The sequence below is a fragment of the Cydia fagiglandana genome, chromosome 14, assembly GCF_963556715.1.
Source record: "Cydia fagiglandana chromosome 14, ilCydFagi1.1, whole genome shotgun sequence".
NCBI classification, from domain to species: Eukaryota; Metazoa; Arthropoda; class Insecta; order Lepidoptera; family Tortricidae; genus Cydia; species Cydia fagiglandana.
Genome location: NC_085945.1, coordinates 17,677,256 through 17,688,744, shown reverse-complemented (window position 1 = coordinate 17,688,744; position 11,489 = coordinate 17,677,256). Strand labels below are relative to the sequence as shown.

Sequence of the window (11,489 nt, the reverse complement as noted above, 5' to 3'; positions counted from 1 at the left end):
ATCTTGGACACGGCGCGGATAGTACGTCGGTTCCTCTCTCTGCAGCCCTGACCACCGGTAGCTTGGGCCTTGCCCCGCTGCTGGCGGCACCCTAGGTTAGGTTTTTTATAATGTGTTTATATGTATTTTTTATTGTTTTGTAAGTGTTTTTATATTTTACTTTTATATTAATATTATAACAAACCTAACTTAAGACGAAAGATAAATAAAGAGAGATCAATATTTTAAATAATGACGTATTAAATTACTATAAAATCCAATTACATTACGTTTCCACAAATTATAATTTATGCAATTAGAACACACACCTAATAAGTCAATTAGTGATACAATACTTTCAATTATATAATTAGTAAGAAAGTATTACCTAATTAACTATTCTCATCTTATCAATAGTTACTTTAATTAGGTCATTTAAGCTTAGAAAGTGGATTTTAAGCTTTATAAAATGCATAATGGATTGTCCTGACATCATTCAGCTTCGACAAGTGTGCTTAACCAGAACAGGAACGACGAACTAGGTACCTTTTGCTGTACAATGTCACAAATACAGGTGAGTTATTTATTTAAACAAAATGTATAATGAATAAGGTAAACGTAATGGTACTCGACGCGGTCCCAGTACATGTTATCTTGACACTTAAGTCATTGTCAATAGAGGTGACAGCAAGGTGTCATTCAGGGTGTTACTGACCATCGGGCTTTAAATCCAGGGCACGATTCTACTCGCTAAACTGAGCTACTTTTATTATGGCACCAACCCCGAAATCCCAATTTTTTTTACTATATCATACATTTTGGCTGATCAGATGTCGACATTTTCTATGGAAAATCCAAAAAAAAATCCCCGATTTTAGGGTTGGTCCCAATAGTAAAAGTAACTCAGTTTAGCGAGTAAAATCAAGCCCTGGAATTAAAGCCCCAATGGTCAGACACATACTGTATATTGGGCATTAGCCTGTCGAGCACTAGTACGTTTACCTAAGGTGGTAATATCATAATTCATGAGTTCATGACATTCCCCCACTTTGTCCCCCAATTTGGTGCAAAGTTAGACTCTAGGTACCTACTTATACAATAATTGATTTTTTTTGCCATTTTGTTTGAATTCAACTACTTGTATAATTCAATGCAGAGCATAACACAATGAATTTGCCGATCCCATAAAAATCAATCCATTGTCAAAATGGACATCATTGACCGACCCCGGCCATGAACCAAATGTAAATGCTATTCAAATTATATATGTTGGTACCTACCATAGTCGAGTAGTAAATAATATAAATAAATAGCTGTTGGTACTCCTTACAAAATAAAATAAAATAAAATAAATAAATAAAAATAAAAAAATAGTCTTTCAAAATTATTCTAACCCTTTTGGATGCCAAGAGCGACAAAAAGTGTCCTAATTAATAATTCCGACAACGCTAACAACGTAGGGCCATTCTAGACCCACTCACCTTCAGGACTTAAGGATTGACCAATGTCTATGTCGCAGTCAAAAGTGTGAACTGGTCAAAAGAACTTTTAACCGACAAAAACAGGCAAAACTGCTTTTGACTGAGCATGTTGGTCAAAAGTAGTTTTACCTGAAAATCATTGGTTAATAGTATTTGTGACTGTTACTATCAGTCAAAAGTACTCGCAGAGATAGGTAGGTTAGGGTTATTTTTTTTTTGCTACGCCCAAATAAGGAAACTGTTCCCAGAGATAGGTAGGTTAGGGTTATTTTTTTTTGCTACGCCCTAAAAACGAAACTGCTGCCAGAAATAGATATGATTTTCAGGTAAAATTACTTTTGACCAACATACTCAGTCGAAAGCAGTTTTGCCTGTTTTTGTCGGTTAAAAGTTCTTATGACCAGTTCACACTTTTGACTGCAACATCTACAACGCATTAAAACTACATAATCAATTTCAGAGAACAATCTTCCTTCTATGCATCGCTACAGTCTACACAGCTTCTCTAAGCAATATATCCGACGAGGATTTCTCAGCAGAAATGGAAGAATCAATAACCAAAGACGAAAATGCAGGACAGATCGAATACAACCCTAGCCCTAGCTTCGTACTTTCTGATGAATTACAGTCAAATGGATACCAGATGGGCAAATCTATAGTTGAAGGGATACTGGGTCTGTTGAAAATAGCCAGACAAATGGCCATGAGCCAGGAAGGGCTGAAGAATATGTCGTTTTTGGTGGGTAACATGGTTTCGATGTTTGCCGGCCGATATTATGAGACGTTGATGAAATTTATGCCTATGTTTTCTGGGATGGTCACAGCGTTACTTGAGTAAGTATGATTGATGTCGCTTATTTTTGTAATGGTCTGGAAACAGGCACATACTTATATGAATCTCAAAAAAGAGGTTCTATGTACAAATGTAAGACACTGATAATATTTTTTGTTCCGAGTAAATTGGTTGGAAGACGATAGTCTTGGGTCGTCCCATTCGTTTTTCGTCAAGTTCTTAAATTAGTCCTATTCTGTTTTCGTCACTCATTCTAGATTGAAAGCCACCGACGATTGTGACAAATGTAGAATGAGTGACGAAAGCAGAATAGGACTACTTAATTTAAGAACTTGACGAAAAACGAATGGGACGACCCAAGACGATACCAATTGGTTTGTAATAAAATTACATTAACTAAGAACAAGAAGACTCGAACCCGAATCTAATTAGAGACTGAATTAGAGTCACCTGCAATAATATAGGTATATTATAATAATATAAGTCATAAGTCATATTACATTACAAACCAATTTACTCGGAACAAAAAAAATCTCTTTACATAAATGTTACTCTTCGAAGGTGTCAAATAATATCGTGTTAGATGTTTTTGCGGCCTTCATTGTGGAACTTAATTTAAGTATTCTTTGTGGATTTTCTACAAAAAGCCTTTATCTACATGAGAGTTAGCTTCGGTAATTATCAAGTTATTATTTTTAGACTAAATAACTTGATAATAAGGTCTATATTTTAATACAGACTCCCTCTGTTCATTCCAGGATGTTGAGATGAACATACAACATACCAGCTGTGTTTCGCCGGCCAAGCTGATAAGCTATCAATTACCAGTAGCGGTTGATTTCCAATGAGTTAGTTATTTAATGTAAGTATTTGTAATAATTATAAATAAAATATTGACAGTATGTGATTTTAAATTTTAAATTATGACCGAACAATATAATGCTAAGTTGCTTACCCGCAGGTGTAGGATAGGCACCTATCAGAAAATATCAAATTAAGTAGGGACATGTTAATAAAATAATTAAGATTTAGTTACTATTTTGCAGTAACTAGGTAAGTACAGTCAGCAGAAGAAGTTGCTAAGCGGGCCAGGTGTTCAAAATGATCTTGACGCGACTTTATTGTCATGAGAATAAATAAGAGCGTGTCAAGGTAATTTTGAACACCTCGCCCGCTTAGCAACTTCTGCTGCTGACTGTACCTATAATAGATAGAATATTTTATCGTATATTATTATTAAAGCAGTCTGAATGTATGCATGTCTTCTTCCTGGCGTTATTGGGATTAGTCCGGTTTCCTCACCATGTTTTTCCTTCACCGAAAAGCGACTGGCAAATATCAAATGATATTTCGTACATAAGTTCCGAAAAACTCATTGGTACGAGCCGGTGTTTGAACCCGCGACCTCCGGATTGAAAGTCGCACGCTCTTACCGCTAGGCCACCAGTCTGAATGTATGCATGTATGTATTTGTATTCTACGTTTCACACAAAGAACCACTTAGCCTATAGGTAGATCTTTAAAATCTCGTTGCAAAAGAAAAATCATTGTTTAGTCTTCCCTAACATTTATTGCTTGAACAAAACCTACACGCACGTATCATCCGCCCGTCTCCTAGTGGACGGCATAGGCTCTCTATACCTCTGCATCGACCTCCAGCAAGCCTTAGCAGAAGCGCTGTAAGTATCCTGGTACTCTGTCCTCCCCGGGAAGTCCGCGTTATACATCTGGAAGGACTTGGGTGAGACTCCTGTGTGAACTTCTCTGGCCGGTTCGATGGTTGGCCTGACGACGGGCGGGGGTTCTGAGAAGTTGGTCGGGTCCTTGTAGCAGCGTAGGACTCCGAGGCGATTGCTCTCCATCGGGATAGGGGCGGGTGATTGGGAGGCAGCCATTATTGCTCTGTATTCTGTTACTGGGAATGCTGTAATAATACATCAAAATCCTGAGTTGTACAGTCGCCATCAGATATATCGGAGCGGCCAAGGCGCTCACAAATATCTGAGCACGCCTCTCTTGTCAAGGATTTAGAGTGCGTGTTCAGATATTGTGAACACCTTGGCCGCTCCGATATATCTGATGGCGACTGTACAGTCACCTGCAATAATATGTTACCATTCGAGAAAAATATCGCTCCTTGAGAAACATAGTGTCACTATACAAAATGATTTGTGCCTGAAAATTTAACTTTTCAAAAATGGAACAACGTCCCTATTCGAATGGTTCTTAACTTTGTATAGTGACACTATGTTTCTCAAGGACGAGTGATATGTGACAAGCTTTTTATGGCTCTACAAATAACATCGTGTCAGATATTTTTGCGGTCTTCGTTGTGTAAAATATTATTGCAGGTGAATGTACAAGCTGAGAAAGTTGCTTGGTTGGGAAGTAAATCTATTTTAAATATCAATTGGTTAAATGTTAAAATTAGGACTCACATCTTTTTTGGTACGTTGATTTATATATTGTTGTCATTTTGCTGTCCAAATCGTCGCATGGATGGTCCAATATGTCATTTGTAACGTCTATCATCTGCAACAAAATAGATTGTTATTTTAACAATACAGTTAATACTGGATACAATATTAAAACTAAAGTTAAAACTAGAAATAAAATAAAAATACAAACTATAAAATAGATTGTTAGGCGAAACAGGGCGTTTGATGTTCCCTCAAGTGAAACTGAGGTATCTAAATATATTGAAGGGTCCACTCTAATTCCATAGACTAGAATCATTGTCCGTTCACAATGTCAAAATCAAAGTAACAAATTGGTTGAACACTTTATCTTATGCTGAAACGGAAAAACTGACAACGAAGGCTTAACCTAACTACATAGCTCAATAGTTCATCTTCTGGCACACACACACACGCACGCACGCACGCACGCACGCACACACGCACGCACGCACGCACGCACGCACGCACGCACGCACGCACACACACACACACACACACACACTCAAAATTAGTCATTACTTTTAGTATTAAGCACTGTACCTACTTTGAACATAGTTGTCAATCGCTCTCGCAGTCTTCCAAGGTACAGGCTCAGCCTAGTTTGGAGCCTAATAGATATTTTTCTGCACATGTATACAACTTTTATGATAATAAATTATTTTCCTACTCGTCGACTATAATTCTTGAATTAAGATTTCTTATATTAAGAATAATAATAAAGTATGTAACAGGATTATTTGGGGAGAGCGTGACGCTGCACAATTGACATTATATGAGAATTATTGCAATGAAAAATTTAAATATATCGATTTTCCAATTGAATTTACCGAATGTAGTGACATAAAATGTAATAATACTGAGCATAGGTTATATATTGACAACTTGTACGCGAATATTATTAATACTCTCGGGAATGCCGCTAGTTATAGTTATATTGACAAGGGATCGAGTAAGAAGCGTCATGTGGTAGGGTGGAACAAACATGTACGTCAAGCTCATGCGGAGGCTCGGCTTGGGTTTCAAAATTGGGTCATGTGTGGAAAGCCAAGGGCCGGGGTTGCCTATATGAACATGATTGCATCTCGGAAAGCTTTCAAGGACAAATTAAAATGGTGTCAGAACAATGCAGAGCAAATTAAAATGGACATTTTAGCTACACACCATTCTAATAAAAATTTTAAAAATTTCTGGAAGCAAACCAATAAATTGAGACCGAGGGCGGGCCTCCCTGTGAGTGTAGAGGGTGTTAGCGAGCCTAAGGAGATAGCTGATTTGTTTCAGAAGCACTTCAAGGTTGAGTCTCCCTTGGGGCCCTGCGGGGGCTCACCTCCAACGAGGTGTGTGCCTTCGGGGCCGCTGGTGAGAATCACAGCTAAGGAGGTGGCATCGGTGGTGAAGAACATGACGCGAGGAAAGTCACCAGGACACGACTCCCTTAGCATTGAGCACCTGCAGCATGCAGGGGTACACTTACCTAGAGTACTCGCCATGTTCTTCAGCTTCTGTGTCAGCCATACTTATATACCGAGCGACATGATGAGAACCGTGGTAGTACCAATTATCAAAAACCGTACAGGAGACACCTCGGACATTAAAAATTATAGGCCCATTTCGTTGGCTACGATTGTAGCAAAGGTGTTGGACAGTGTGCTTGACAAACAGTTGGAAAAGCACACGGTGCTTCATGACGCACAATTTGGATTTCGGCCGGGCTTATCCACCGAGACGGCAGTCCTTTGTCTTAAGCACACTGTCCGATATTACTCAGACAGGAAAACACCAGTTTTTGCGTGTTTTCTTGATCTCTCAAAAGCCTTCGATCTGGTGTCCTATAACAGACTTTGGCAGAAACTGTACGAGGAGACGTCTTTACCCGGGGAATTGGTGGAACTGTTCAGGTTTTGGTATGGCCACCAAACTAATGTCGTTAAGTGGGCGGGCTCGCTATCCGATGAGTATAGGTTGGAGTGCGGGGTCAGGCAGGGGGGGCTTACGTCGCCCAGACTCTTCAGCCTATATGTCAATCGGCTGATCGAGGAGCTCAGCAACACTATGGTCGGATGTTCAATAAATGGAACGTTCGTAAATAACATCAGTTACGCGGACGACATGGTGTTGCTGAGCCCATCGATCGACGCCCTTAGGACACTAGTAGGTGTTTGTGAGCGGTATGCGGAGGCCCAGGGTCTCAAGTACAATGTCTCTAAAAGCGAGCTGCTGGTTTTCAGGGGAAGAACAGTCCAATTAGACGACCAAATGTTACCTCCAGTGAGACTGAATGGCACTCCTCTTAAAGTAGTAAGAGAATTTAAGTACTTGGGACACTGGGTAACCGCATCGCTAAAAGATGACGTAGACGTGGAAAGGGAGCGTAGGGCGCTGGCAGTAAGAAGTAATATGTTGATTCGTAGGTTCGCAAGGTGTACTAGCAACGTTAAAATCACCCTTTTTAAGGCGTACTGCCAGTCATTTTACACCTGCAGCCTATGGATCAACTTTACTCAAAAAACTTACAGCGCCCTACGCGTCCAATATAATAACGCTTTTAGGATGCTGTTGGGGCTGCCGCGCTATTGCAGCGCTAGCGGTATGTTCGCGGAGGCGCGCACCGACGGCTTCCACGCCATCATGCGCAAGCGGGTGGCGTCGCTGGTGCGGCGCGTACGCGGCAGCGCCAACAGTCTCCTAGCCACTGTAGCAGACAGGATTGATGGCGCTTTCTGGGAGTACTGGAGTAGCCTACATGTCTATTAAATCTAAATAAAGTACATAACATAGGTAGTCACTAACATAGGTTAAGAGTAATAATAATAAGCTACTAATATATTATGGAAATTTAATTTCTGAAATAAATAATTATTTAATTTAATTTAATTTAATTAATAATTGACCAATCACAGCTCTCCGCGATCAACAGGACGAAACAAAACCAAAGCTCAAATTAATTATTTATTTTAGGTTGTATAGTAGAAACAATTGGTTCATAAATCAGGAACGCGCATGTGACACCCTTAAAATAGCAACATCCATAGACTACGAAAACCACTTAGTGTTGCTTGTTAGTCTCCATAGGCTACGGTGGCCAAAATCGAGAAAACAATTGTCTAAAAATTTAACTTAGCGCGGAGCAAGTACCAGGGCCTCATGAGTTACGAGAAGATGTCGTTGACCAACGCGCCGGCCGCGGCGGCGGGGGCGCGTACCAGTATGAAGGTATCGCGGGGACTTGCGTATTTTAGCTGTGTATACTTTTGGTTTGGTTTGTTTGTATGATTCTACTAGTTTAAAGTATTATTTATGTTGGCTCGTAGAAAAAGTATTGTATACAATAGTGATATAATCAAGCTTTTCAATCTCGTACCTGACTTAGGCAACTCAGCAAGCTTCGTTGCCTAAACACGGTACTCGACTGAAAAGCTCTCTATTATATCACGATTGTATAAAATACTATTGTATTATCGCTGAGATGAGGGTTTTATTGTGCGGAAACAGAAACACTGCCCTAAAAACCTTTTAACCCCCGTTGGTCGCTGTAGGACGCTGATTGCTGTCACAGTACATAATTGCGTGTCTGGTAGAGAATGCCTTAAGGCATTAAGTCCACTATTTGAGCAATATGTATTGTGCAATAAAGATTAAAATAAAATAAAAAATAAACTACAGTAACAGCTTATCGTCAAGCGGGATATATGCTTGTTTGCATAATAAAATACCCCACCGCTTTTGCATGAACTTTTAAAACTAAACATATACTTGGTCAAACCAATTTGTCAGTCAGTAAGAACCAGGAAAACTATACTCATCCTTTTCTTTTGGGTGCTAGTGCTAGTTTAAGACAAAGATAGATTATATGGAAGAGTATGATTCTCTCTGATTGAAATGAGACAATCCTTTGACAAACTATAACTAATAAACCATAAATTGTAATAATGTGGTACGTACGAAAAAAAACCGGCCAAGTGCGATTCGGACTCGCGTTTCTAGGATTCCGTACATAAATCCGACTCACGCTTGACTGCACATTTCTAATAGGTTTTCCTGTCAACTACAGGCAAAGAACTATTCTGTGTATTTTTTCAAAATTTTAGGCCCAGTAGTTTCGGAGATAAAGGGGGGAATGGTCATTTTTTGGCTATTTTCTTGATTAACTTCAAGCCTATGTATTTTAAAATTATAAAAAAACTATGTCCATCTTTGGGTCACTAATTTACATGTGTACCAAATTTCAACTTAATTGGTTCAGTAGTTTCTGAGAAAATAGGCTGTGACAAACGGACAGACAAACAGACGCACGAGTAATCCTGTAAGGGTTCCGTTTTTTCCATTTGAGGTACGGAATCCTAAAAAGGAGAAATATATTAACATATAACTAATAAATTTGTAAAACCAACCTGTTTCCGCAGCTGCTCATAGTCCTCGCACAGCTTCTTCTCCTTTTCCAGCAGTTGCTGGTACTGCTGCACCCTCGGGGAGTAGGAGTGGGCGTCGCAGTGGCAGTACGGGGCCACCGGCGCTGGCCGCATCGGCGGCGCCGAGTCCGGGGACGGCGGCTCGCATGGTCTAGAAAGATACGTGAAACTGAAGCCCAGGCCAGATGGGACAATTTTTCGCCAATCTGATTCAATTGTCCGATCAAATCAGGACGCCAACGCCAACTTGACTCGCCGATTTCGTCCGCTGTATAGGACCGATATTGAAAAAATTCAAAATATATTATTTCAAGAAATACAGAAATTTCAATAAAAATACTACCAGTGATCTCCTCACTAAGGCTCAGCTGTATTTTGTTCTGTATCGTGGGAATCTTAGAGAAAAACCAAAAACCGGGCAAGTGCGAGTCGGACTCGCGCACGAAGGGTTCCGTACCATAACGCAAAAAAAAAATAAAAAAAAAACGGTCACCCATCCAAGTACTGACCACTCCCGACGTTGCTTAACTTTGGTCAAAAATCGCGTTTGTTGTATGGGAGCCCCATTTAAATCTTTATTTTATTCTGTTTTTAGTATTTGTTGTTATAGCGGCAACAGAAATACATCATCTGTGAAAATTTCAACTGTCTAGCTATCACGGTTCGTGAGATACAGCCTGGTGACAGACAGACATGCTGCAACCCAGCATTGTAGGTTATGCAGATGACAGTACGGTTGTTGAAAGATATTTGGCTAGTGCAGGGGACAGCAGGGAGGATATACGTTCACAGAGAGAGGCCATGGTTGAGCGAATGAACTTGACCCTTAGTCTCGTTTCCCAGTGGGGTGATGACAATCTGGTCACGTTCAATGCCTCCAAAACGCAGACGTGTCTATTTTCCGCAAAACGGAGTCCATTCGACCTGACTCCTTCTTTCCGGGGTGCATTCTGTACCTATTGCCGACAGTCTGGAACTCCTCGGCATGGAGCTGAGTTCAGTCCTCAGCTTCGGCAGCTTCATTGAGTCTAAAGCTCAAACTGCGGCCAGAAAGCTGGGCGTCCTAAATAAGGTGAAGCGATACTTCACACCTGGACAGCTTCTAACACTTTACAAAGCTCAAGTCCGGTCGTGTATGGAGTATTGCAGCCACCTGTGGGATGGCTCAGCTAAATACCAACTCGCCGCTTTGGACTCAGTGGAGCGCAGAGCCAGGAGGATGATTGGCGACAAGAAGCTAACGGCTAAGCTTCAGTCTTTGGCCCATCGGCGGAAAGTCGCCAGCCTGTCGGTATTCTACAGGCTGCACTTCGGGGAGTGTGCCCAAGAGCTACACGAGCTTATACCACCGTCCCCATTCTACCATCGGACTTTTAGACGCACGGCCGGTTTCCATCCTTACATGGTAAATATTCCACCAATTCGCACGAAGCGCTTTGCTTCTACTTTCCTTATGCGAACTGCCAAGGAATGGAATTCCCTGCCGGCGTCTATATTTCCGTGTTCTTATAACCCGGCAACCTTCAAATCAAGAGTGAACAGGCACCTTCTGGGCGAGCTCGCTCCATCGTAGGCCACGTCTACGCCTCGGCTAGTCTGTGGCCATGAGTAAGCCCATTCATAATAAAAAAAAAAAAAAAAAAAAGACGGACGGACGGACGGACGGACGGACGGACGGACGGACGGACGGACGGACGAACGGACGGCGATGTCTTAGTAATAGGGTCCCGTTTTACCCTTTGGGTACGGAACCCTAAAAATGGAGGTGCGAACGTGAGAAGAATAGCAATTTATGACGCTAGTACATTTTAAATAAGTACTAGGTATGGGAATGCTTACCTATTTAATAACATTTTGATGTGCATACACCAGAGGGCTTACCGCGAACCACGTTCGACGTGTTGCCTCCCTGTCACACTTACGTACGAATTTACAAGTGCGACAGAGAGGCAACACGTCGAACGTGGTTCGCGGTAGGCCCTCAGTTACACCACCCATACCTACTCGTAGGTATATAAACAATCTGCACGGATCTAGAGAATAACTTTAAATATAGCTTCATGGCAATAGTTAGGCGGTCTGTATGCGTGTTTACTAGAATTGTGTTAAAAATAATAAACCACATTAATTCCTTGATAAGGAAATGTTGTTCAGAATAGAAGTCGAAACTTTTTTCGAGTTAGATATTTTCTGTAAATATAAACGGGAACGTAAAAGAGTAGCGCCTATTAAACTATGGTCGTAATTTACATTATAAAAGCATTGCTAATGAAAACTTGTAGGCGCAATGTACTTACTTTCCTATGATGGGCTTTGGAAAGGGCCATTGGTAATCGCTTGATACTGTTGTTGAGAAATCCATTTTTAT

The 11,489-nt window shown here is 40.8% G+C and overlaps 2 protein-coding genes across 2 annotated transcripts; one reads left to right on the top strand and one right to left on the bottom strand.

Annotated features, from left to right (window-relative positions):
• The first annotated feature begins 1,916 nt into the window (after nucleotides 1–1,916).
• LOC134670565 (uncharacterized) lies at nucleotides 1,917–3,102 on the top strand. Its single transcript, XM_063528372.1, has 2 exons — nucleotides 1,917–2,294; nucleotides 3,012–3,102. Exons 1-2 carry the CDS (start codon nucleotides 2,002–2,004, stop codon nucleotides 3,022–3,024), a joined length of 306 nt encoding a protein of 101 aa, XP_063384442.1. The 5' UTR covers nucleotides 1,917–2,001; the 3' UTR covers nucleotides 3,025–3,102.
• A 705-nt stretch (nucleotides 3,103–3,807) lies between these two features.
• Nucleotides 3,808–11,487, bottom strand: LOC134670564 (uncharacterized). The gene is made up of 4 exons (XM_063528371.1): nucleotides 11,419–11,487; nucleotides 9,104–9,272; nucleotides 4,692–4,785; nucleotides 3,808–4,177 (listed from the first exon to the last, which is right to left on the bottom strand). Exons 1-4 carry the CDS (start codon nucleotides 11,481–11,483, stop codon nucleotides 3,840–3,842), a joined length of 666 nt encoding a protein of 221 aa, XP_063384441.1. The 5' UTR covers nucleotides 11,484–11,487; the 3' UTR covers nucleotides 3,808–3,839.
• Nucleotides 11,488–11,489: the final 2 nt, after the last annotated feature.

Coding starts and splice junctions, on each gene's coding strand:
- LOC134670565 (XM_063528372.1), top strand. CDS start 2,002: ATGGAAGAATCAATAACCAAAGACGAAAATGCAGGACAGATCGAATAC.
- LOC134670564 (XM_063528371.1), bottom strand. CDS start 11,483: ATGGATTTCTCAACAACAGTATCAAGCGATTACCAATGGCCCTTTCCA. Junction 9,273..11,418: donor CCAAAGCCCATCATAGGAAA/GTAAGTACATTG, acceptor GTATCTTTCTAG/ACCATGCGAGCCGCCGTCCC. Junction 4,786..9,103: donor ATGAGCAGCTGCGGAAACAG/GTTGGTTTTACA, acceptor ATTTTGTTGCAG/ATGATAGACGTTACAAATGA.